Source organism: Podarcis cretensis (assembly GCF_951804945.1).
Source record: "Podarcis cretensis genome assembly, chromosome: 13".
Classification (NCBI taxonomy): domain Eukaryota; kingdom Metazoa; phylum Chordata; class Lepidosauria; order Squamata; family Lacertidae; genus Podarcis; species Podarcis cretensis.
The window spans coordinates 50470624-50497578 of NC_137182.1; the positions used below are offsets into that span (position 1 = coordinate 50470624).

The 26955-nt window shown below is 46.2% G+C and overlaps 1 protein-coding gene and 1 long non-coding RNA gene across 2 annotated transcripts in view; one reads left to right on the top strand and one right to left on the bottom strand.

Moving 5' to 3' along the window:
- Nucleotides 1–19886, bottom strand: part of MYH6 (myosin heavy chain 6) — a 54752-nt gene extending 34866 nt beyond the window's left edge. Inside the window, exons 1-14 of the mRNA XM_079951710.1 lie at nucleotides 19803–19886; nucleotides 17684–17715; nucleotides 16349–16550; nucleotides 14665–14808; nucleotides 13874–14030; nucleotides 13380–13407; nucleotides 13142–13250; nucleotides 11664–11756; nucleotides 10864–10927; nucleotides 9134–9232; nucleotides 6801–6904; nucleotides 4836–4974; nucleotides 4129–4247; nucleotides 199–348 (exon numbers count right to left, since the gene is read on the bottom strand). Coding sequence (XP_079807836.1) covers nucleotides 199–348; nucleotides 4129–4247; nucleotides 4836–4974; nucleotides 6801–6904; nucleotides 9134–9232; nucleotides 10864–10927; nucleotides 11664–11756; nucleotides 13142–13250; nucleotides 13380–13407; nucleotides 13874–14030; nucleotides 14665–14808; nucleotides 16349–16549 — 1407 coding nt within the window. The 5' untranslated portion in view covers nucleotide 16550; nucleotides 17684–17715; nucleotides 19803–19886. The remainder of the gene's footprint in view (nucleotides 1–198; nucleotides 349–4128; nucleotides 4248–4835; nucleotides 4975–6800; nucleotides 6905–9133; nucleotides 9233–10863; nucleotides 10928–11663; nucleotides 11757–13141; nucleotides 13251–13379; nucleotides 13408–13873; nucleotides 14031–14664; nucleotides 14809–16348; nucleotides 16551–17683; nucleotides 17716–19802) is intronic.
- Nucleotides 16529–26955, top strand: part of LOC307202366 — a 40359-nt gene continuing 29932 nt past the window's right edge. The window contains exons 1-4 of the long non-coding RNA XR_013832854.1: nucleotides 16529–16627; nucleotides 21360–21446; nucleotides 22928–22988; nucleotides 23473–23640. This is a non-coding gene — a long non-coding RNA (uncharacterized lncRNA). The remainder of the gene's footprint in view (nucleotides 16628–21359; nucleotides 21447–22927; nucleotides 22989–23472; nucleotides 23641–26955) is intronic.

Sequence of the window (26955 nt, forward strand, 5' to 3'; positions counted from 1 at the left end):
AGCCTAACCTAGCCAAGCTGAGGACAGATGAGCAGCTCAGAAAACAAGTCACACTTGGAAAAAACAAAACATGACAGGCTTGCGGTCTGCTGAACAAACCGTGTTCGCCCCCAATAGGAAGAGACCAGTCCTCCAGGTAGGGGATATCTACTTAAGGACAATGATCCTATCTTGTTAGACCCACCGCAATGTACTCACGTCAAAGATCTCGAATCCTGCGATGTCCAGCACCCCGATGAAATACTGCCGGGGTTGTTTGGTCTCCAATGAGTTGTTGATCCTGACCACCATCCAGCTGAACATTTTTTCATACACAGACTTGGCCAGGGCCCCAATGGAATAGTAGACCTGAGCGGAGGAGCCAGGGGAGGAAGGAAAGGAAAAGAAAAGTGAGCAACACTTCGGGGAAAGCAATCTGAGCCCCTGAGCCTGGTGGCGCCCTCCATATTTTTTTAGACTCAGCTCCATCAGTCCCAGCTGGCACGCTTGGAGTTGCAGAAAAATAAATCAAGAGTGCATAGGCAGGTGCAGAGCAGGCCAGTGTGGTGTAGTGGTTCAGAGCAGTGGACTTGTAATCTGGTGAACCAGGTTTGCTTCCCCGCTCCTCCACATGCAGCTGCTGGGTGACCTTGGACCAGTCACACTTCTCCAAAGTCTCTCAGCCTCACTCACCTCACAGAGTGTTTGTTGTGGGAGAGGAAGGGAAAGGAGATTGTTAGCTGCTTTGAGACTAGTCTTGACTATGCTACCACTCAGTGGATTTGTAATTGGCTGACTGACCGAACCCAAAGGGTGCTCATCAATGGTTCCTCTTCATCCTGGAGAAGAGTGACTAGTGGGGTGCCACAGGGTTCTGTCTTGGGCCCCATCTTATTCAACATCTTTATCAACGACTTGGATGATGGACTCAAGGGCATCCTGATCAAATTTGCAGATGACACCAAACTGGGAGGGGTGGCTAACACCCCAGAGGACAGGATCACACTTCAAAACGACCTTGACAGATTAGAGAACTGGGCCAAAACAAACAAGATGAATTTTAATAGGGAGAAATGTAAAGTATTGCACTTGGGCAAAAAAAATGAGAGGCACAAATACAAGATGGGTGACACCTGGCTTGAGAGCAGTACATGTGAAAAGGATCTAGGAGTCTTGGTTGACCACAAACTTGACATGAGCCAACAGTGTGACGCGGCAGCTAAACAAGCCAATGCAATTCTGGGCTGCATCAATAGGAGTATTGCATCTAGATCAAGGGAAGTAATAGTGCCACTGTATTCTGCTCTGGTCAGACCTCACCTGGAGTACTGTGTCCAGTTCTGGGCACCACAGTTCAAGAAGGACACGGACAAACTGGAACGTGTCCAGAGGAGGGCAACCAAAATGGTCAAAGGCCTGGAAACGATGCCTTATGAAGAACGGCTAAGGGAGCTGGGCATGTTTAGCCTGGAGAAGAGGAGGTTAAGGGGTGATATGATAGCCATGTTCAAATATATAAAAGGATGTCACATAGAGGAGGGAGAAAGGTTGTTTTCTGCTGCTCCAGAGAAGCGGACACGGAGCAATGGATCCAAACTACAAGAAAGAAGATTCCACCTAAATATTAGGAAGAACTTCCTGACAGTAAGAGCTGTCCGACAGTGGAATTTGCTGCCAAGGAGTGTGGTGGAGTCTCCTTCTTTGGAGGTCTTTAAGCAGAGGCTTGACAACCATATGTCAGGAGTGCTCTGATGGTGTTTCCTGCTTGGCAGGGGGTTGGACTCGATGGCCCTTGTGGTCTCTTCCAACTCTATGATTCTATGATTCTATGAGACTCCTTAGGGTAGTGATAAAGCAGGATATCAAATCCAAAATCTTCTTCTCAGCACCAGATCCTGCACAAGCATGGCAGGGCCTGATGTCCTGGCCAAGTAGAGTAGGTGACTGGAGCCTAGTCTTCTGATGGTAAATTGTTCAAACTGCTTTTTAGTACTGTGTTTTTGCAGTGTTGTAAGCTGCCCTGGGACCTCATGGCGAAGGGCATAGAAGACTCCAGCATCGTGACTGTGGCTCGTGTTTTGTTAGCCCTCAGATGGAAAACGAGTGAAGTCACAGCTAAAGAAGAATGGCAACTTAAACTGATGGAATATGTGCAACTTGTGGACCTAACACATAGAATAAGAGAACAAGAAGAATAGATGCTTAAAGAAGACTGGAAAATGTTTATCGAATATATGGAGGGAAACTGTGTTTATTTGAAAATGTGGGCAGCATTAAGATAAATTCAGCAGTGTAAATAAGTTTTGATGGATGTAACAATGGAACACGGAATGGTTTAGTTTATATAAAATATGCAGGGATTTGTGTTATGCGAAATGAACCATGGAAAGAGAAGAAGGGAAGTCATTGGTATTTTAAGGTTGTTTAAATGAATATTCTAAAACGTAAAAGAGAAAATTTAATAAAAATTCAAGGAAAGAATGACATAATCTTCAGCAGCATCAAGTTATATGGGCTCTGAGCAAGGAGTTCTGCTGCCTTCAGTGTGAGCACCTCTCTCTTTATCTTTCAAAGGCTGTCGAGTCCCCAGCCCCCCAAAACCACAGCATTTTTAAAAACGCCCCAGGGATGCAGGACTTCAAAGAAGAAGGCAGACTGTCCGCTCATTCCTTGACCAGTGGTTCTCAAAGGGAGAGGATGGCAAGGACCATCAAAGAAACATATCAACCTTTTACAGTGTAGTGTGGCATAGCACAGAATCAAAATATTTCTTCTTATCCGCAGAGTATGGATAGATATCTTTTCAAAACCAAGCACTGCTAGTAGGAGTCATTTCTTTTTTGTTTTCCAATGTACTGAATTTATCAATTGGTGTGGCACGGGCAAATTTTTATTCTGAAACTGTGACCCAGAGGGGGGAAAATGTTTGTGAATCGCTGCCCTAGACCAAATGGCTCCTCAGGTCAAGAATTCCTTTGGTGACCTCTGTTTTAACCCCCACACCAGCCATTTTTAGACACCTCGTACCCCATTTTGTGACTTTGCTGTATGACCTGACTGCAAGTAAGACTGATCCCTGCCATGGTGGCTGATGATGATGAACTTGTGCATAAGGGATTTTATTTGCGGCCTCTGAACTGTTTGTTCTGTTAGTTTCAGCTGTCGAACTCAGGGTGGAGCAGATCATCTGGGTGACAGGTGCACCCTGAACACAGCCTGGCACCCCCCAAACCCAACGCCCCAGGCAGTCATCTGGGTCACCTGCCCCTAAATCCAACCAGGCTCATTCCAGCTAAGCGGTTTGGTTTTTTTTAAGAAAGGTTTCGATCCCTCCTTTTTTTAGAAGGGTTCCAACCTTTATTATGACAACAACAGTTCAACAACCCTGGGCCTAACATTACATTTCTATTCATGATTAATTAGAAGTTGGTTCTCCCCGTTTCCACAACAGTTTGTGATGTTATTGCTTGTTTGTTTTTAAAAAATTCTCGTGGGAATTCATCCGCATTTTAGTGCTCCAATCTCCTAATATAAAGATTTTTGGGAATGCAACCTTGCCCAAAACACTCACGGCTGCAAAGCAACTTTCTCTAACGTAATGCATGCCGATGTGTTATTTTCACTAATATATGTACATTTTTGTGCATGTTAATTGTGATGGGATGTGGGAACCGCATTGCAAGATTAGGAGAAGTGCAAATTTCAAAGGATGGCTGTGTTTCGGTTCACGCATTAAATTTCATGCTTAAATTTTATGTTACAGAAAGTGCAAATTGCCTAAGTTTGCCTTTAAATGGAAACTGGGTCAAATTTCTCCCCATCTCTAGTCTGAACTGATGCGAATAATGAGGCCAGCACTATCAACGCCAGCAGCTGCACCCATGTCCAGCTTGCCCAACTGTAAATACCCTATAATAGTGTTTTTCAACCTTGGACCCCCCAGATGTTGAAGGACTACAACTCCCATCATCCCCTGATGTTGTAGGACTACAACTCCCATCACCCCCTGCTAGCTTAGCCAATAGTCAGGGCTGATGGCAGCTGTAGTGTTACAACACCTGGGAACCCAAGGCTGAAGAAAAATGGCCTACCACACCCTCTGGAACCCGAGGCCCCGCTGCAGCGCGGCCTGCAAAAAGACATCCTCACCTGTTGGACATTTTGACCCTTGGTGACATATTCATTGCCGACCTTCACCCGAGGGTGGCAGAGACCCTTGAGGAGGTCGGCTGAGTTCAGGCCCATCAGGTAGGCAGATTTATCTGCATCTGGGGAGGAAAGGAAATACGTATGGTAGATACTGCAGGTGGGATCCTATATTTTCTACTCCTGCAAATTATTTTTTAAGGGTTGTAGGCGTCTGTCCATTTCAGCTTTGCTACGTTTCTCCTTTCTTCAATCTTAAGGTCAGTTCTCCACCTCAATCTGCAATTTTATTTTATTTTTTAAAGCAAGCCCTCACCAACAAATTTCTCCTGGTACTTCAAACACGATGGTACGTCATTTTGCCTAATATTTGAACCTCTGCAAAGCAATTCCCCCTAACTGAAAGCATTTTGGGGTGGTATTTCCCCCCACATACATTTTAATATACACACCATCCTAGTATATGTATTCTTCGTGCACGTGACTAGGCTGGAGAACTACAAAATTCAGAGAAGTGCTCATTTCTGAGGATGCTTTGGTTGACGTATTTTCCTGAAAGTGCGAATCACACAGGTCCAACTTTAAATACACACCAAACCCCTTTTCTCCTCTGCCCCTGCTTCTTTCCCCTTCTGCAAATCCCTTTCCCGCTTTTCCCTGACATTCCCCTTCATCCGACAGATCTCTCCTGCCCTTTGAAAACCACACACCTTCGGTCCCATCGGCCTCAGCCTGCTCCTCCCGCTGTTTCTGCTTAAATTTCATGTTGCCATAGTGCATGATGGCGCCCGTCAGCTTGTAAACCCCGACTTTCTCCTCTGGGGTGAAACCCAGGACATCAAAGGCACTCTGTGTATATATGGAAGGGGGGGGAGAGAAAGAAAGAAAGAAAGAAAGAAAGAAAGAAAGAAAGAAAGAAAGAAAGAAAGAAAGAAAATGTCACAGAGGACGCTTCTCAAATTGGCACCGTTCACTTTTGACACACACCTCCACCGCATTTCCTGCACTCCTGGAGCTGCCAGCAGGTGGTGCTGTTCCAGTTCTGTAGCTACAAGATGGCTCTCTCTTTTGGAATACAGTGGTACCTTCAGGTTACATACGCTTCAGGTTACAGACTCCGCTAACCCAGAAATAGTACCTCGGGTTAAGAACTTTGCTTCAGGATGAGAACAGAAATCGTGCAGCAGCGGTGCAGCAGCAGCAGGAGGCCCCATTAGCTAAAGTGGTCTTCAGGTTAAGAACAGTTTCAGATTAAGACCTCCGGAACGAATTAAGTACTTAACCCGAGGTACCACTGTATGTAGAAATGGAGAAACTTACCGGAAGAGTAAGAAATTACAGTAAGATAACAATTTTTTTTATAAAAGGATGGAAATGGTTTATTGAGTATTGACAGATAAATTGTAAACAGGTCAGAACACTGGCAGGGTTATTGTAATAACCTGCAGTTTTATAAGAGTATATATTTAAAGCAGATGAATAAATGAGCAAATTAAGTTCATTTGGATATGCAGAAGAGATCAAAAACGAATTTAAGGAACCGCAGAAAGAAGGAGAAGGAAGTCAAGCTTTGAAATGTTAAAATGATTGTAAAATCAGTGAAATATATAAACCTGAAAAGCATTTAAAAAATACAAGATAGCTCTACCCAGGGATTGCTACACCCAGGATTTGGGTCATCTTTTTCAATATGGCGCCCTGTGAAAGCCCAAATTTTGGCACCCCTAAATGGATCTTCTTAACACATGGGAAATGGATGACGTCCCTTCCCCTCCCTGTGTTTATGCAAAGAGACTCACGACACTTAAGGAAAATATGTACAAGATGATGTACAGATGGTACATAACGCCGATAAAATTGCATAAAATTTATAGAACAGGCGACAAACTGTGTTGGAAATGTAAGAGTAAAGAGGGCGAATTTATTCACATGTGGTGGACGTGCGAGATTCTCAAAAAATTCTGGGAATCTATCTATAATGAATTAAAAAAAATCTTCAAATATACGTTTGTTAAAAAACCTGAAACCTTCCTGCTGGGGATAATTGGCAAAGGTATTAAAGAAGAAGATAGAACCCTTCTTCAATACACAACAGCGGCCGCTAGAACCCTCATAGCACAGTGCTGGAAAACAGCAAAAACCCCAACATTAAAGGAGTGGCAATTTAAATTAATGGATTACTTAGAATTGGCAAAATTGACTCAGAAAATAAGAAATCAAAAAAGTACAAAATTTAGTAATGAATGGGATAAATTTAGAATATATATGGAAATAGAGACAAGGGGAAAATCAAAATGTTAATCAGAAATGTAGATGTATTAAAATAAAAAAATCACAGTAGGCATGAGATAACGCTTACTACGTTATAAATTTTATTTTGGAATAGATACAGCAGAAAGATAATTAAGATAACATTATCCGAAATCGAGATAAAGGGAAGTCAATCAATGTTGTTGTAAAATTAATGTTGTGTTGTTTAAGTTGTAAAATTAATGTTGTGTTGTTAAAGTTGTGTTGTTTATGTTGTACGTATTTTATGTTCTTTTTCCTTTCTTTTTTTTCTTTTCTTTTTATGTTTATTTCATTTACTTTTGTTTGTTGTATGTCTGTGAAATATAGTTATGCAAAACTTAATAAAAATATTAAAAAAAAAAAAAAAACACAAAGAGACTCACGTCTGTCGCCATCAGCTCGTCTGAGTCGTCGATGGAGGCAACAGTCACCTCTCCTTGGGAGATGTAACTGTAGTCGTAGGGGTTGTTTGTGACCAGAAGCAGGTCTTTTGGGGGAAGAAACAGGGGAATGAAGAGGGGGGTTAACAGCAGACTGTGTTCAAGGCATGACTCCCCAGAAACCATCGCCTCAGAGAAAGATTTGGTCACAATGCGGATATTTCATTTATTATTATTATTATTTAAATAATATTTATTCGACTTTTAAAAATCACAAAGAGAAAAATTAGAAAAAACAAAAAAATAAAAAATACAGAGAAAATACAAACAGTTAGAGATGGGGAAATAAAACAGCTCAAACTTTTACATAACTTTCTTTCCTTTGCTTATTTCCTTGACCTCCTCACACCTCCCTTTTTTGTATTCCAGTTCAATTAGATAATTCAGCAAATCCTTTCCAGCTTTGTTTTTATCCTAATAATTTATCTTAATATACTGTCATTTTACATTCTCATCTTTCACCAATTAAAAAATCAATTTTTACCTAATCCTTTATATCATTTCTGCTAAAACCAGATTACTTCATTCCAACATCCTTCTAACATTCCTTAATTTTACAATGTTTCTGTAGATAAACTTTAATTTTTTTCCAATCTTCTTCCACCATTCATTTAAACCTATTTAAACTTATGTAGATTTATTGTTAGACTTGTTATCGCCTGGTTTCGGAAAGATTCGCATCCTTATCAAATTGGCTTAGCAGAGTTTGGTAACTGCCCCTAATGGGGAAACTGACCAAGAAAATACAGCGTAGCTAAAGGAAAAAGGAGACAGCGTGGTTTGGTGGTTAGAGCAGTGTTTCTCAAACCTGGGTCTCCAGCTGTATTAAGACTACAATTCCCATCATCCTTGACCACTGGCTAACAAGGGATGGTGGTAATTGTAGTCCAAAAACAGCTGATGATCCAAGTTTGGGAAACACTGGGTTAGAGTGTCAGACCAGAACCTGGGAGAGACCAAGGTTCAAATTCCCACTTGGCCATTAAGCTCACTGGGTGACTTTGGGCCGCTTGATGCCCCTCCGCCTAACCTACCTCACAGTGTTGTTGTGAGAATAAAATGGAGAGGAAGAAGAGAACCATGAGCTCCTCAGAGGAAAGATGGGATAGAAATGTAATAAATAAATAATTTTACAACTGACCGGTACTGTTCTGTGGATGAGGTAAGAATAGCAATCCTGAATTTCCACGGACATCAAGATTGTTCACCCCACACTTTTCAATGCATTTCCCTTTCCTATACTACAGAAAGTTTGCTTGCTGCACTAGGTCCTTTATTCTGCTTGACTACTGCAATGTGCTGTTTGTGGGGCTGCCCTTGTATATCCCGTATTTTTTGCTCTATAAGACTCACTTTTTCCCTCCTAAAAAGTAACGGGAAATGTTAGCTGCAGCGAATGCAGGCTGCGCAGCTATCCCAGAAGCCAGAAGAGAAAGAGGGATTGCTGCTTTCACTGCGCAGCGATCCCTCTTGCTGTTCTGGCTTCTGGGATTCAGAATTTTTTTTTTCTTGTTTTCCTCCTCCAAAAACTAGGTGCATCTTATGGTCTGGTGGGTCTTATAGGGTGAAAAATATGGTAGTCTAGAAGCTGCAGCTAACGCAGAATGCAGTGGCCAGACGGTTCACGGGAGCAGGCTGCTGTCAACACACTACATTTCTGCTTAGAGATGGGTTGCCAGTTTGCTACTGAATCAGGTGCAAGGTTCTTGTGTTAATTCACAAAACCCTAAACACCTCGGGACTTAATTCCCTTTAGGACCATATGGTCCCTTGCGTTCTGCCTCGATCACTGAGATCCTCCAACGGAGCATTTCTGGTGGTTCCCCCATGCCCCAAAGGCTTGGTCAGTCTTCACTAGGGACCAAGCCTTGAGTGCAGCAGGACCTGGCCGGTGGAACTCCTTGCCACTAAAGGTTCAGCAGGAATCGCCCCAGCCTTCTTTTAGGCATCCCCGAATAGCGGTGTTGTTTAGACAGGCCTTTGAATCGGGAACCTTCTTTTAGCTAATCAGCATTTATTTGATGTTTCTACTGATGTCTTTACGAGGGTTTTTATTTATGCTATTGTAAATATGTTTATGGGATACTGCCTTGCTGTATTTTTTTTTTTAATGACAGAGCAGTCTATAAAATCTAAAATAACAATAAATAAATGTGCAAACCTAAAGTCTGGTATGCACATGAATCCCTCTAGAGGCTACTTGATTCGATTACCCACTGGGAACTTTGGTATATACTCTCCCCCCTTATGGAGAAACACAAAACCCATATACTCACCCAGAAGCTCTGGCTTCTTGTTGGACAGGATCTGGTAGAATATATGGTAGTTTCTCTCAGCTTTGAGCTGGAAAATCACCCGGGACTTTTCCAGGAGATCTGAGAGAGAAGGAGCAGGGGGCTGTGTGAAAACTGAACTGATGCAAGCTGTGTAAAATCTAGAACACCCACTTACACCTTGCCAAAAAACAACAACACAAAAAACACATAGTTGCACAGGACTGGCATATATTAATTTATATGCCTAGATGCAAATTTAGATATCACTACTATATATAAGTATTTATTTATTTGCAGCAACTATTGCTTATGCTTTTAGGCTCTCTCAGAGCAGTGTACAAAATCAGTTCTAAGACACTCCTTGCCCTCAAGTGTAGCAAATGGGGAAGAGGGGAAATATCAGATTTTTAATAGATGAAACAGGTTAGTTTCTTTTAGCGTTTGTAGAGATGGTTTCATTGCATTAGAGTTTGTTAAATTGATATTATTGTTATCAGAGCTTGTGTTTCTGTTTCATTCTGTTTTTACTGTGTACACCCCTCCAATGGCTTTACACCGTGAAGTTTCCTGTAAATTTGTTTTAATAACAACAACTGCTACTCTTTCTTAACTGGAATATGTATGGCGGGATAAGGAATTTGAAGAGGGTGGCCGGAGTTGCGAAGCTTTTTGGGCCAGTGGAATTTTTGGGGAAGTGCAGTGGGTGCCAGTCACAAGATGGCTGCCGCGGGGTGTGTGGCTGTTATGTAGTGAAGTTTCACCCTGGGCCAGCAGGGGGATACTGTATATAGTTTTCACTCAGGTCCACATCAGTTATTTTAGGCGGGAAACTCTGGGTTGTTGTTGCTACAATGTTGACAGCCAGCTGCCTATAAAAGCAGGCCGGCTGAGCTGTTTGCTGTTCAGTTCTGTCCAGCTTGCAAGTAAAGAGCTACTCTGGAGAAATCGCTGTGTCGTCTGCTATGTTTGCCCACAACTTAACAGTGGCATAGCACAAGACGGCTGCCGTGGTGTGTGGCATAACACAGGATGGCTGCCGCAGGATGTGTGGCATAGCACAAGATGGCTGCCGCGGGGTGTGTGGCATAACACAAGATGGCTGCCGCGGTGTGTGTGGCATAGCACAAGATGGCTGCCGCGGGGTGTGGCATAACACAAGATGGCTGCCATGGGGCATGTGACATAGCACAAGACAGCTGTTGCGGGGTGCATGGCATAACACAAGATGGCTGCTGTGGGGTGTGTGGCATAACACAAGATGGCTGCTGTGGGGTGTGTGGCATAGCACAAGACTGCTGCCGCGGGGTGCATGGCATAACACAAGATGGCTGCCACGGGGTGTGTGGCATAACACAAGATGGCTGCCACGGGGTGTGGCTTAACACAAGATGGCTGCCATGGGGCGTGTGACATAGCACAAGACTGCTGCCGCGGGGTGCGTGGCATAACAAGATGGCTGCCGCAGGGTGTGTGGCGTAGCACAAGATGGCTGCCGCGGGGTGTGGCATAACACAAGATGGCTGCCATGGGGCATGTGACATAGCACAAGACAGCTGTTGTGGGGTGCATGGCATAACACAAGATGGCTGCTGTGGGGTGCATGGCATAACACAAGATGGCTGCTGTGGGGTGTGTGGCATAGCACAAGATGGCTGCCGCGGGGGACAGAAACACAGCTGGACGCACAGATCCGGCGGACCAATCAAGCTTCCCTTTGCAGTCTGACTTACAGGTTTCTATGTCGGCTGACGCCAACTTTCCCGTTGCCCCGAAGTGGATTCGGATGAATTTACCCTAGACAGAAAAAAAGAAGGCATGAGAGCGCTGGACTCTGATAAAGAAGTCTTGGGTTCAAATCATTCTCTAAGCTGTGAAGTTCACGGGGTGGCTTCGGGTAAGGCAGAAGCTACCTCTATGTGCTGCCAAGCCTACCTAGCAGGGGTGTTAGGCAACAATGCCGTTCTGAACGTGAGACACAGAAACAGAAGAACAGCAATGTTTAATTGCAATTCGGGTTGCTTTGCATGCAGAAGGTCACAGGTCTGATGCCGGCACCTGCAGGTTGGGCTAGGGGTGTCCCAGTCAGTGTGGACAATACTAAGCTAGATGGAGTCCTGGTCTGACTCAGCTTCCTAGGTGCCCAAGGGCATAGGCTGATATACAGGACGCACACCCCGCAAGCGCCCTGGAAAAACCGGGACATCCTTTTCCCCCTCGTGAGAGCATGCCAGCCATTTTGGGTGTTATGATGTTGTATGATTTCATGCCAACACCTCACCCTGAAAAAAGCACTTTTCTTGGCCTGGCGGTTTCGCACTGCACCCAAAAATGCACATTTTTGACGGCTTGTGAGAGCACAGCCCTTCAAAAAAGCATGTATTTGGGGGTCTGTGATTTCACGTGGGGTCTTGTGAGGGAGCATGGATGAGAAAATGCGTGACTCAGTTGTGGGATTCAACATGGAGGGCAGGCAGGGCTTCGATATTTGGGGGTCTTCCATACACCTCTCTAACCAGCCAGATTCACTCACAAATCGGGACGAGTTGTCGTTCCGCAAGGTCTTGGCGTTGCCGAAGGCCTCCAGGGCAGGGTTGGCCTGGATGATTTGATCTTCCAGCGTCCCCTGAAAAAGCAGAGTGAACGGTTAGGGCAGCTTAAATCCACCCCCTCGACACATCTTCAGATCCCACGGCATGCTCTGTGGGGCACTGCTGTGGGGAAATTCAGAGCATGACAGGGTCCGCTGTGGGGAATTTTGCACTGCATGGTTAGGGCACTATGACGCCCGCTTTGAACAGTCATGGCTTCCCCCAAACAGTGGGTTGTCAGCACCCGGGGCAAGGCAAGTAATTTGCGCCCCCTAACCTGTGGATTTTAGCAGGGGCAGAGAGCTGCGAGTGCGAGCGCGCCCCCCCAGATGTTGCGCCCGGTGCGGCCGGCCCCCCCTGCACCCCCACGCTACGCCACTCCCCCAAAGCATTCTGGGAGCTGCCTCTTTTTGCTGAGAGTTGTTAGGAGACTCCCATTCCCCTCACAGAGGTACAATCCCTCTGCCCAATCCCTCTGCCCAGAGAATTGCGAGGGAAATGGGGTGAGGTGGGGGGTCCCCTAAGAGCTCTCAGCACCATGAATAAGCCGCAGCTCCCAGAATTCTTTGGCGGGAAGCCATGACGGCTCAAAGTAGTAAGAGACCTCCTAGTGGTGCAGCAATAAAACCATTGGCACATTCGCAAAGCTAAGCAGGGTCTGATATGGTTTCCAGGTGGATGGGAGACAGGGTGTTGAGATTCCTGCAAAAGGAGTTGGACTAGACAACCCTCGGGGTCACTCTGTGATTGAAATGTATGATGTTAATGGGGCCTTAGCCAGCTATGCCAAGGGCCTAACTCTCCCTAGGGTGGGAAACCTGCGTCTGGGCTGCACCAATTTCAGATGTAAATAGGGGTTCCCGGAATGGATTCACACGCAAGAAAGCTAGCATGTCAGAAACCAGAGTTTTTTCACACCCATGCCTTCGTTTCAAGCAGCTCTCAGGGAAACTGAGTTCTCCAAAGGGCAACACGAAGACTAAGCAGAAGGAAGCTAGTTCCTGAGCTGGATATGCAAAGGGAGACATTTGGGGGCAGGCTGATGTCGGTGAGGCAATGCCCCATACACCCTAATGGACCAGCCACGGCTGAGCACTCTTATACCGCTTTGAGAGTCACAGCTTTCCCCAAAGAATCCTGGGAACTATAGCTTAAAAGAGCGCCTTCCCCGGTATCAACCACCTTGGACCTTACGATCAGCTGGTGAGGCCTTGTTGGTGGCTCAACCCGCCTGGCAGTGACAGGGCCTTTTCTGTGGTGGCTCCCCGTTTGTGGAATGCGTTCCCTGTGCCTCTCTTCCTCGTTACAGACTTTCAAGAGGAATTTAAGAGCATTACTCGGCTGGAAGAGGAGGCAGGAGGCCTTTGCGCAGGAGGGAAAGGCCTGCGCTTCGCACACGATCACAATCGCTCGTGGGTACCTTGTTGGTGTTGGCGGCATCCTTCTTGCGGTCGCCGATGGCAGCGATGCTGGCAAAGTACTGGATCACCCGTTTGGTGTTCACCGTCTTCCCTGCACCAGATTCTCCGCTGGAATGAGGACAGAATATGACGGTGAGGTAGCCGGGCAGAGGGGAAGCCTGCTTATGCAGTCAGAAAATACTTTGGATTTTCACAACATGCCAAATGGGGAGAAGGGGGTCATTTTGAGGCACTCACGTGATGAGGACAGACTGGTTTTCTCGGTCTGGAAGGAAAGAGAAAATGTAAGGATTGCCATGCTGGTTGAGATTGAGGACCAATGTCTCTGGCATTGAGCGGCTAACCAGAGGTTGCTCAGAAATGTTCACATGCAAGATAAGGTGCTGAAAGTTGCCCCCCTCTCTTTTACCCTTAATATCAGGAGGTCGAAGATAGAGTCCTTTGGAACATGGAAGTTCTATTGTTAGATGTCTTCAGTAAACGGGCTATGGGTTTCCCCACTTCTCCAATTATTTATTTTAAAATGCCACTTATACCTTGTAGCAGTGAATTTGAGCATATTATGAGTTGCATTGAGGAGAATTAGACTAGCTTTTTACCGCCCAGCGCCTTCCAGATGTTTGAGGCTACAATTCCCCGGAGCAGATTAGCCAGGAGGGTTCTGGGAGAACCGTGTCCCTGCTGCCACACAAAATAAAAACCCCCCACAAGGGCAACAAATCCTTTTGTACCCGTCAACATGTATTGGTACGCGTTGTCGGAGATGGAGAAGATGTGGGGAGGGGCTTCGCTTCGCTTCTTGCCCCTGTAGGCAGCGACCACCTCAGCGTTGTAGACCGGCAGCCATTTGTAAGGGTTAACAGTCACACAGAAGAGGCCGGAGTATGTCTGGGGGGGAGAAAGGAAGAGGGAACCAAAAGCTGAGAGGGACACGCCAAGTCCAAGTTAGAATAAAGTGTGAACTTCATACCCTCCGACATTTATCCATTGAAAATAGGGACATCCCATTCCATCATTATAATTTTACTATTTATACCCCAGACATCTTTTTGGGTTGCCCCAGCCATTCTGGGCTACTTCCAACATGTATAAAAACTTACTATGTTTTTATTAAACATAAAAAACCCTTCTCTATACAGGTTTGTCCTTAGACGGCTCAGGGGTCAGATAGCTCCATACACTCCAACATTTCTCCAATGAAAATAGGGGAATCCTAAGGAAAAGTGGGACATTCCAGGATGAAATCAGAAACTGGGATGGCTTCTCTAAATCAGGAAAATAGGAACGCTGAAAAAAATTTGAAGATCTAGCAAAGAAACCATAGTTGACCAAAAGGGACTGCGATTCCCATCAGCCACAGTCAGTAGCTAGACTACAAATCCCATCAGCACCAAGACAATCACCGTCACGAGATGGCTGTGCTGGCTGGTGTTGATGGGAGTTCTAGTCCAAAACTTTTGAAGAGCATCTGGTTGGGGAAGGTAGCCCCCTAGATGGTGGGGTGCCCCCCCGGTGGACTTACATAGATCATCCAGGCGGCGTAGCGCTCCTTCAGATTGTAGAGGACAGCAGCTTCGTGCAGGAAGGTCAACATGGCCATGTCTTCAATCTTGTCGAACTTGGGCGGGTTCTGCTGGTGGACGTCCGCCTCCTTCACTGTCACAGTCTGGGGGGGGGGTAGCAGAAACCATTGTCCAGATCCCACAATCAAAAAGACCGACCCACCCATTCCCATCGGACCTTTCAGCTTCCAGAACACCTCCTCCTTCCCCTTTTGGGTCCTGACCCTGGTTCTTTGGCCTTTGGCAGACGCAAAAGCCATAGCCCCATTTCAGCTGTCCTCTTCCAAAATTGCCAGTTCGTTGGCTTTCCACTATCCCGCTCTCCTCAAAAATCATCAGAACGTGAGAAAAGCCTGCCGGATCAGGGCCAAAGGCCCATCTCCTCCAGTGTCCTGTTCTCACGGTGGCCAACCATATGCCCACGGGATACACACAAGCGGCACCTGAGTGCACTCTCTCCCCTCCTGCCATTTCCAGCAGCTGGTACTCATTCCTGCCTCTGACCGCGGAGGCTGAAAATAGCCTTGGTTAGCTTTGTCCTCCACAAACTGGTCCACAACCCACTTTTAAAGCCATCCAGATGGGCAACCCTCACTGCCTCTTGTGGCAGTGAGTTCCGCAGTTTAACAATGCGCCGCGGAAAGAAGTACATTCTTTCCCCTGCCCCAAATCTTGCAATATTCGGCTTTGCTGGAGACGAGCATCCTCACAAACATGAACCCCTCCTTGGCCCATTGCCCCCCGCCCCGGACCTTTCTTCACTGTTCGAGCCCCTAGGATTCTCATTCCATTAGGGGACAGGCTCTTGCTTTGCACCCGGACGGTCCCAGATTCAATGCTTAGGGCTCTCGTATTTACGGGACCGCCTCTCCTGGTCTGCCCTGCAGAGGACCTTTAGGTCCATGAACAACCATAGTTTAGAGGTCCCGGGCTCTAAGGAAGTCAGACTATCCTCCACCAGGGCCAGGGTCTTCTCAGTGATGGCTCCGACCTGGTGGAATGCTCTGTCCCATGAGACCAGGGCCCTTCAGGATTTAACCTCCTTCCGTCGGGCCTGTAAGACAGAGCTATTCCGCCTGACCTTTAATTTGAATTCAGCCTGATCTTTTATTTCCCTTCCCTCCCCACCTCCCTCCCCTTTTTATGAAGATCACTCGCTCTGAGACCCCACAGCTAATTCTCCCCTGGCCTCCTCGCTGGCCCAAGTAGGACCAATTCAGCCAGCTAGCCCTGGGGATTATCTAATGCTTCCCCTAAATTGATTTTTGACTTTTATTGTTATTCATGTTTTTATACTGTATTTTATGCTGCTTTTATAATTAAGTGTTTTAAATTTGTTGTTAGCTGCCCTGAGCCCGGTTTTTGAACCGGGAAGGGCGGGGTATAAATTATTATTATTATTTCCTGGTGCCTCCAGATTCAGCTAAGTCCTGGACTGCCTCTGCCATTCAGTGTAGACAGTGCTGAACTAGGTGGACCAGTGGGTCCCTCCTCAGGATGAGGCAGATTCCTAAGTCCTGGCCCACCTCTTTCGCAAAGTCCAGACCCTGCATTTCAGGGGGTTGGGCTAGATGACCCTTAGGGTCCCTTCCTGCAATTCTATGATTCTGTCCTCTGATTCTTTGCGCCGCCCTTGCCACAGACCTTGCCGTTCTCGGTTTGCACGGTGACCATGCCTCCCTCGCGGCTCGTGACCTTGCCCTTGACAAACTCTTCCTTCTCGTCGGGCACAAAGCACTCCGTGCGGATGTCGAAGATCCGGGTCTGGGCCTCCAGCCGCTCCTTGTCCGATTTCCGGAGGTAGGGAGCCGCCGCCCCGAACTCGGCCATCACGGCATCACCCATCCTGCGCGGCAGAAGAAGGCAGGGAGGGCATGAGAGAAGCGAGAGAAAGACTGCCATCCCCGGTACACAGCACCAGCGGTAACTTTCCAGCAAGGATGGGGAGCCTGTGACCTTCTAAGAGCTGTTGGACTCCGATTCCCATAAGCGCCAGCAGCCAGCATGATGGGAGTTGTAGTCCAACAACTTGTGGAAGGTACTGCATCGTTTCTCAGTGGCCTGCTCATGCCTAGCCGTGGGAGAATCTGTCAGTGCCAGTTTCTCACAAGCTATGTACACACCATACATTTAAAGCATTCAAACGCACACCCGAGACTCTTGGGAACTGTATTTTGTTACAGGAGTTGTAGTTCTGCAAGGGGTAAAGTACAGTTCCTACGATTATCTGGGCTGGGGGGAAATGTGCTTTTAATAATAATAATAATAATAATAATCTTTATTGCAGTCCAAAAACCCGTAACATAGACACAGAATAAAATGCAGATTCATACAGACAACTCCCTGGGAGAAGGAGACTGAGATGATACGTGTTTAGTCTTAAGTATGATGGTCTTTGATACGCATGACTACCGAGAGAAACTTTGCCACGGCCACTGTGATATCATTAGACTTATCGTCCAGAAGATATTTAGTATAGTAGGCTTCAGATTTACCCGGCCGATTTGCCCGTAGGGGTTTGATGTGCTTTTAATGTACGATATCTCAGTTTCTATTTTTTTCAGCCTTAAGCGCTGAATCTAGACGTATATAAAAAAACACTGTGAAAATGCTTTTTTAAAAAACGTTTTAAAATACATATGGAATTCCCCATTAGCTCACCATCGCCATCTAGGGGCACACTTGTATAATGCATTTAAAACGTTATATCTGCAGCTGTATAGCTGAGTTCATCTCCATCTCATCTGCATCTCCATATCAGTTTGCAGTGAAAACAAAAAAAAAAAAAAGTCCCCATGAAAGTTCATAAGCATTCTAAGGCGAATCTATCGTAATAGATGCTTGAATGAGCTTTTGCCTGATAAGACACATTTTTGCAGAGCAATTTCCCCCTATACAATTCGTTTCATACAATTCAGTTCATATATGGGGAGACACAGGGCGGGAAGTGACAGAAAGGTTGAGACAAGGTCATCTTACCTGTTAGAGCCTTGGAGGAGGAAGATTGGAGTCTGAGAAAAGAAATGAAAAGAGTTGGTGGAGGAAGAATGAGTGGCAGGCTTGAGTCAGGAACCGGTCGCTGGCATCTTCACGCTGAGCAGGTGGGAAAAACAGCTGGAGCAGCTGCCTCTTAGGAAAGTCTGGGCCAAAAGGTTGGTGGGTGGAAGGGGATGGGGTTGCAAAAACTAATAATAATAATAATAATAATAATAATAATAATAAAATTTTATTTATATCCCGCCCTCCCCAGCCAAAGCCGGGCTTAGGGCGGCTAGCAACTATAAAATAATACAACATTCATAGCCTTATTGGGGAGGATAAATGCCTCCCATCTCCTTCTTCCATCCAAGCAACCCCCACATTTTTCTTCTCCCGTAATAGTCACCCACTCCTCCACCCAGCCTCTAACACAGGGCTCAGCAAACTTTTTCAGCAGGGGGCCGGTCCACTGTCCCTCAGACCACGTTGTGGGGGGGGGGGCGGACTATATTTTGAAGCGGGGGGTAATGAACGAATTCCTATGCCCCACAAATAACCCAGAGATGCATTTTCTATAAAAGCACACATTCTACTCATGTAAAAACACCAGGCAGGCCCCACAAATAACCCAGAGATGCATTTAAAATAAAAACACACATTCTACTCATGTAAAAACACGCTGATTCCTGTACCGTTTGCGGGCCGGATTTAGAAGGCGATTGGGCCAGATCCGGCCCCCGGGCCTTAGTTTGACTACCCATGCTCTAACATCTTCCTTCTTCCCTGCTCCAACTGTGAGCCGTGGCCTCACTCGCCCCCTCCCCATAAGCTCCCCCCCCCCATGAATACAGGGAACTGTAGTTCCTTAGCCACTCATCTCCAACCCCTCCTCTAGCCCTCCTTTGTCACCTTCCACAAAAATATTTTTCTTCTTTCTTCGATTTATGTCACACACCTCCTCTGGGGGCGGCGGGGGGGGGGGACCCTCTTCTATCCCTAGGACTATCTTACTGGCAGACACCCCACAAATAATTCTGGGAACTGTAGTTCCTTAAGGGGGCAGCAACCTGCAGCTCTGTGGTGGGTAAACTACAAAATTGCTTTGGGTGGGAACATGCTTGAAATCTGCGTTAAATGTGTGGTGCGCACCGCAGCCCAAGTGTTAATTTCAAGTTTCCAGTCCTCAGTGCTCTCAGAGCCCTCTATTTCCCTTCCTTTTCCTTCCCTGTTTACTACAAGCTCTACTCGCGCGCACCCCCATATTATCTCCTTCTTCAGTCAATGATATATCAGTACCTCCTCCCTCTCTGTTAACTCGCCTCTCCCTCTGCCCCCTTGTAGGCAAGCATCTTTCTTCAAAATCCCAGTCATCCACAAAGCTTTTCTTCACACACCTCACCCTCGTAGGTGACCGATAGATTTTTTGAAAGCCCCCTTGGGGAGCTCCGGAGAAGAGACCTGTGAAACTCAAAAGCTTACTTCCACAAACCAGAACGTCCATCCTCACAGTTTGTTTGCTCATCCCTGACTTCATTGCCCTTGCCGTACGCCTGGCCTACAGACATCAGAGAGATGCACTCAGGTGTGTCTAAACCACACAGGTAGGTAGGCAGGTGTCTGTATGCCAGAGAGGTCACTGGCACTTCCGCAAATATGTAAGCCACTTACAGATTATTGCTATCATTTGTTCAGATCATAGATCAAACTTGCTAAAGAAATAAGCGTTGATCCCTACGAAAGCAAACATGGACCAACTCATCTAGGGTCACAGCCGCACTACAAATCTGAAACCTTCACCCCCATGGCTTCCCCTAAAGAATCCTGGAAACTGTAGTTCACGTGCCACAGAGCTGCAATTCCTAGCACCTGAAATAAACTACAGTTCTCAATAATCTTTAGGGGAACATGGTGCTTACATGACCTCAGCAGCAACAGAAACAGCATCTCAGTCCTCTTATTCCGGGTCCAGCTTGGAAGAAAATATTTACAGCCGAAAGACATTTTCCTTCCTTCGCATCCTTTCCTGACCCACACGTCCGAGACCCCCAATTTATTTATTCCCTCCACTACGCCCAACCCACAAGCCCCACCGGACACCCCCAGACCAGAAATCTCTTACACCAGGACACGGAGGTAACTCAGCCTGGAGTCCAGCAAGATCTGAGCCTTTGGACCAACCCCCATCCCTTTATATCCTCCTGTCCGAAATAGCATCACCCCCCCAGCCCAGTCTTCCGCCCCCCCACTCCCTGAAACAGGCCCGTCGCAGCTGTGAGTGACATGATGACAAGGATTCGGAGAGATGGCTCCACGAAGGACCAACCTGACCATGAATGGCACTCGTCTTCATCCCTTCAACTGTCCTCCCCCCTCCACAACCTCTCCTCTCGGCAGCCCCTGATTCCCAGAGGAGGGAGGCACATTCCTCGGGGGGGGGGGGACAGGAGGCTCGGTGCTGTCAGTGGCTGATAAGCGCCAGGGAAGTGAGCTGGAATGACAGCATGTTTCAGGTCTATGCAAGTGTGTGAAGATGCCAGGGAGGGAGACAATGCAATGATAAGGAGAAGACTTTGTCGGTGGAGAGAAGAGTCTGAGAAGCATAGAAGTGGGCTCAGAAGGAAGGAATCATGTGTTAAAAGTGCATATCTCTAAAACAAGGGGTTTTGGGGGGCACAAGTTCTGCTCATCTTATCTATTTTTTTTAAAAAAAGATATGCATTTTTTAAAAATCAGAGCAGTTTGCAACAATTATCCATCGATGTTAAAATGTAAAAATTAGGAAAGCAGATAACTATTATGGAAAGACGGTATGTTTAATTGCCTGCATAAGTTTCCAGCAGACCTTTAAAAACTGAAAAGGAAGATGCTTGCTGATTGTCTACTGGTACAGCATTCCAGACCTCTGGGACGATGACACCAAAGGCTGCACATTAATATAGACCAGAGCTTTCCAAATTTTGCATGTTGCTGGCACACTTCTTATATTTGCGCCATTTCGCGACACAGTAATTGAGTTTTGCATTGTTTCGCGACACAGTACAGTGGTACCTCGGGTTAAGTACTTAATTCGTTCTGGAGGTCTGTTCTTAACCTGAAACTGTTCTTAACCTGAAGCACCACTTTAGCTAATGGGGCCTCCTGCTGCTGCTGTGCCACTGGAGCACGATTTCTATTCTCCTCCTGAAGCAAAGTTCTTAACCTGAAGCACTATTTCTGGGTTAGCGGAGTCTGTAACCTGAAGCGTCTGTAACCTGAAGCATATGTAACCCGAGGTACCACTGTAGTTCAGTTTTAGTAGCAAACCAGAGGTTAAACTAACCCCTTTCCAGTCCCGGGAGAAGTGTGGGGAGCTTTCGTGCGACACACCAACACACTTCAGCCGACACACTAACGTGTCGTGTGACACAGTTTGGAAAGCTCTGATATAGGTGTTTAATCTAGGAATGACAGATTATTCTTGTTGCTGACGTGGCACCTTTCTTCTTCCTTTTTGTTAACATGCAGTAGAATAAAACGAATCATACCATCGTAGAATCACGATTGTATAAAGCGGCTTCACAGTGCTTTCAATGTACAGTATGGCGCAAACAGGGTCTTACTTAGAGCGCAACTCGTGTGACTTTGTCATTTGTTCATTTATTAAATTTATATACCTCCCTTGCTCTGAAAAACACAGGACGGTGTACAGTAGAGTCCTGCTTGGGAGCATCTGTGGCACGAAAAGCTGCAAGATTTCGGAAGGAATGCACACCGATTGAAAACTGTAAGACAGCCACGAATTTTTGCAGGTGCAATGCCTTGTTCCTGCATCACAGCGGGTTGGACTAGATGACCCTTGGTCACCAACTCTACGGTCCTACAATTCTTTCCATGGCTGCCAATCGTCACCGGTGCACGGACAGGATGTCCCTTGCGAAGGAAGGATGACGGTCAAAGAATGCCGTGGGGGGCGGGTGGGAGAGAGGGAAATGTCTGGCTTTGACCTTTGCCCTCCCCTCCAAACCACCCCGGTCACCTTCCCTGACCTTGGGCGGATGGCATGGGGGTTGTTTGAGGGAACGGGGGGCCTCGGAGGGCGGTCAGAGATGGGGAGCTGGAATTAGCTCTCTCCCTCCACCTCCCCCCCCCGGGAAATTCACGCCTTCCCAAGGCCTTTCGGACCAGGGTGCTGATTCTCAGCTGCCATTGTTGACTGGCGCTGATTCTCAGCTGCTATTGTTGACCGGCCGAGGGAGGGATGGGGAATGGGGGACAGGTGCTCGGAGCCAGGATAAGCCCAGGGGTGGGTTTAAGCGGCCAGAGGGGGGAGATGGCGGTTTTGGCGGGGTTTGGGGATTAACACCTGTTTTGTTTGTGGCACTAGGATGCTTTCGGATCATTTCCTGGGCCCGGCTCTCTTTTGTCGCAGAGGAGGGCCGGGGGGGGGGGGGGAGGAAGCGGTCCATGCTGGCGTGCAGTGGCTGATGGGGGGGGGGAGCCCAAAAGGCCCAGAGAAGTGAGAGCTAAGATGCTTTTTAGGTGGGGGTGGATGGCAACAGCTGGAGTGGGGTGCTGAGTGGGACGGGTGCCTCACGGCCGGACAAAGGCAGGTGGAGTGCGAGACTGCAGGGCTCGATTTCGTTCTGACGCATCCGCAGCCCTTTGTATGTCCCACGGAACTGCGGCGGTGCCTCTGCGACGGCAGAATCTTTTTGCCCTAAGGTTCTAGTCCTCACCTGGCGGAAATGACTGGCAGAATCCGAGACCAAGGAGAAGAGTTGGTGGAAGAAGATGGGAAGAAATTTAAAGTTTATCTACAGAAACATTGTAAAATTAAGGAATGTTAGAAGGATGTTGGAATGAAGTAATGTGGTTTTAGCAGAAATGATATAAAGGATTAAGTAAAAATGGATTGTTAACTGGTGAAAGAACAGAATGTAAAATTATAGTATATTAAGATAAATCATTAGGATAAAAATAAAGATGGAAAGGATTTGCTGAAATATCTAATTGAATTAGAATACAAAAAAGGGAGGTGTGAGGAGGTCAAGGAAATAAGCAAAGGAAAGAAAGTTATGTAAAGGATTGATTTGTTGTTGTTTTTTATCTGCATCTTTTTCTCGTGTTTTTTTCCCTTTGTTCTTGTATTGTTCTGTATTTTTATTTTTTATTTTTTTATATATATATTTCTGTTTAAATATGTTCTTTATTTTTTCTTTTTGTAACCTTTAAAATCTCAATAAAAATCTATTGGAAAAAAAAAAGGTTCTAGTCCTCATCGCTGGCACGGTTAAAGGAGGGGGCAAGGAAGGTCTTCTTGTGGCTGGTAGGTGGGCCTTAACCATCCTGCAGAGCTCCCCACAGGTTGTAGGAGCAGAATAATTTGTCATTGAATTTATTTACGATTAAACTGCAGTCTATTCCGCTTCGTTCCTTCTGTACACAAGATTCATCTCTTCCTGGTGGATAACTTTATTTATTGTTATTCATTAAATTTGTATACCGCCCCTCATCTGAAGATCTCAGGGCGATTCGGAGAATTAAAAGGCAAAATTAATACGCATAACTTAGACCAGGAAGCCCCAAACTTGGCCCTCCAGATGTTTTGGGACTACAATCCCCATCACCCCTGACCACTGGTCCTGTTAGCTAGGGATGGTGGGAGTTGTAGTCCCAAAACATCTGGAGGGCCGTGTTTTGGGATGCCTCCCTTAGACTGAAAGAAACCGTATGAGGCATATCTTGGGCTTAAAGCAGATATTCTGGCTTCTTCTCTGATTGTATAAATCTTTCTCCTTTTAAATCAGTAGAAGTTCTGACTCCCTGATGCAGAATTTTTGTCCTATGACCACCAGGCACTTTGTCAGATGGCCCTCGAAACTCAGATGCGAGGGAATGACACACGGCACATGCTCAGAGGTTCTCTGATGAACTGCCCCCAGTCTGGTTGCACATTGCATTGGTAACCTACAGATCCAGTGAGTATTTGCTTTTATTTATTTATTTTGCAAGAACTATGGACGGTTTGAATATAACGAAACTTCAGAGTGGTTTACAGAAAGAATAAAGCAATGTGGGGGTGGAGTTTAAGGCAACTATTTGAAACATTCAGAAAACATAATTGAAATCAACGATGCGCTAAAGCATGTGTTAACACTCTACATGTCTGGATAGACTTTTTTCATTCTTTCCGAAGGTGCCTTTATTACCTGCATATTTTCCAACGGATTTTCGATTGTTAGCAAGGTGTCATATGCAAGTAAGCTTATTTTCTGTTTTCCATTTTTTCCTTTTATATTTCCATCATCTCTAATTACATTGGCCAGAGATTCAATGCCCAATACAAATAAAATTGGGGAAAGGGGGCATCCTTGTCTCGTACCTCAGGCTAGTGTTCTTTGTTCTGTTATACCATCGTTCACTACAATGGATGGGTAAAAGGTAAAGGACCCCTGGAAGGTTAAGTCCAGTCAAAGGTGACTATGGGGTTGCGGCACTCATCTCACTTTCAGGCCAAGGGAGCCAGTGTTTGTCCACAGACAGCTTTCCGGGTCATACGGCCAGCAGAACTAAACCGCTTCTGGTGCAACGGGACACTGTGATGGAAACCAGAGCGCACAGAAACATCGTTTACCTTCCTGCCGCAGCGGTACCTATTTATCTAGTTGGCATGCTTTCGAACTGCTAGGTTGGCAGGAGTTGGGACAGAGCAACGGGAGCTCACACTGTCGCGGGGATTCGAACCGCCGACCTTCTGATTGGCAAGCCCAAGAGGCTCAGTAGCTGAGACCACAGCGCCACCCGCGTCCCTAAATGGACTACAATGGATAGTCTTGCCTAAAACAACAGCATTTTTAAGCAGAGCACAGTGAAAGCGAATATCTGTTGTCAACAGGCAGGGAGTTCCAATATGTGGGATAATGCAGTTCATTCGCACTCTTGCATTCTTTTGTCCCCTGGGGCAAGGGCAGGAAAGGATCATGTGACCTGGAACGCCCCTCCTCCCCTCCCCCCATGTTACCAATACAACATGAAGCCACATGGTTTTCACCAGAAGACAGCAAATGACTCACACCAAAATCACCTTCATTACTTTGAGCAAGAATAAGATGCTTTTGGTTCCCATTTTCTGCTCATTTTCTGTATCACCCAAGCGCCAACTATGCTGGCCTGTTGATTTTTTAAATCTTACCAACTTTGGCCAAGCTTGGGGTTCTGCTGAACATGCAGAGAGACTTTGCATGTGTGTGTCTTTAGTAACTTTCACCCCCCCCCCCCCGCAAAAAAATTGGCTGTTAGGAATATTCCCGGAGTAAATTGCAGCAGAATTACAGGCACAATAAACAAAGCGACTAGCAAAACAATAAATAATGGTATACGGTAGAGTTGCGATACGTCTGGAAATTGCCAATAAAGCTCAACAACTTAATAACTTTTGTGCTTGGATTTTCACTTTTTTGAAATATGGCAACCCTACATAAGGAGAGCCTGCTGGAAGAGTTAATTATGGCCCATCTAGTCATAGCGACTGGGACATTCGCAGGGAAACCAAAATGCTAGTTTACAAAGCTATTGTACTACCAACCTTCCTGTATGCTTGTGAAACACGGACCGCTTATAAACGCCATCTCCAACTCCTCAAAAACTCCTCAAAAGATTCCATCAACGGTGTCTCCGAAAAATCTAACACATCACTTGGGAAGACACTTGGGAAGCAAAGATCACCAGTGTCGAAGCAATGATTCTTCAACATTAACTTCGCTGGACTGGTCATGTTGTGCGGATGCCTGATTATCGTCTTCCAAAGCAACTACTATATTCCGAACTTTAAAAGGGGAAGTGTAATGCTGATGGTCAATAAAAGAGGTTTAAAGACTCTCAAGGCAAATCTTAAAAAATGAAGTATAAACACTGACAATTGGGAAACACTGGCCTGCGAGTGCTCCAGTTGGAGAACAGTCTTTACCAAAGGTGTCATGGGCTTTGCCGACGCTTGAACTCAGGACGAAAGGGAGAAACATACTAAGAGGAAGGCATGTTTGGCAAACCCTCACCGTGATCAACTCTCATCTGGAAACCTACATCCCGACTGTGGAAGGACGTGTGGATCCAGAATTGGCCTCCACCGTCACTTACGGACTCACTGTTAAGACCGTGTTCAGGCAAGACAATCTTACTGGGCTACAAGTGAAAGCCAGAGAAAGCTTTTTTTTAAAAAAAGCAAGTTTCCCCAATACTGTGCATGCTTGCATGTTGTTCTCAGAAATAGATGACCAAGTTTTGCTTTGTCTTCTTGTGTTGCAAGTTCCGGGAGGGGGGAGGGAATCTGCTTAGAAATTAAACAGAGAAACGTTTGCATTTTAAGGCACACTGTTTCACATTGTTACGGTAAAATCTGGGTGCGAGGCTACTCTGCCACCCAGCCCGTTGGACTAAGTCCGCGGGTCCCTGCGGAGGAAAATGAGCTCAGCCGGAGACAGGAGCAAGCAGCAGAAGATCCAAGTTTAAAGCGCAACAGGTTAAAGGCAAGATTGAACAGCGAGAAAGGGGTGACATGAACTTTTGAAACTTCCCTCCATGTCCAAGAATACAGTGCAAAATACATCCCAGTTACATCATGAATACATTAAGAAGAGGTTGGGTTACACAGGATTAACATATGGAGGAGGGAGGGAGGAATATGCAGAGCTGGAGATATGCGCAGATAAGCACATCCTGAGTACCGGTGATGAGAAGACAATGGTCCATGTACTGGCATTGCCGAGGAAAGGCTTGGCAGAGTGATTTCACAGGATTAGGGTCTTGACACCTTGCCTGAGGGATTATGGAGGACAGGGGAGGTGTCATGGAGTCCTAGAGAAATTGAGCAAATTGGCACGTTGATTTTCTATGAATTTTATAGATTTTAGTCCCTTTTGACATTGACAATTGGAAATAAATGGATATATTGTAGCGAAGAAGAAGGTGAAGAAGAAATGCCCCCCCCCCCCCGTATCAACATTTCACACTCTTTTTTCGGGTAGAGAACAACATCGCAAAATCCCGAGGAGGGCACATTTCGAATGAGAACTACCGTTTTGTTTAATGAATTGCTCTGGGCAGTTTGAATTTCTCCCCAACCACCTGACATCCCTATCGGAGACCTACAGGCCGCTTCTGTGGTCTGTCTGGACAGGTGCGTGAGAGGAATGTGCAAAAGCCACAACAACAAGGGAAGAGCCTGCTTTGGGGCCATCTAGCCCAGCCTCTTCTTCTCACAGTGGCTGACCACATGGAAACCCGCAATCAGGATT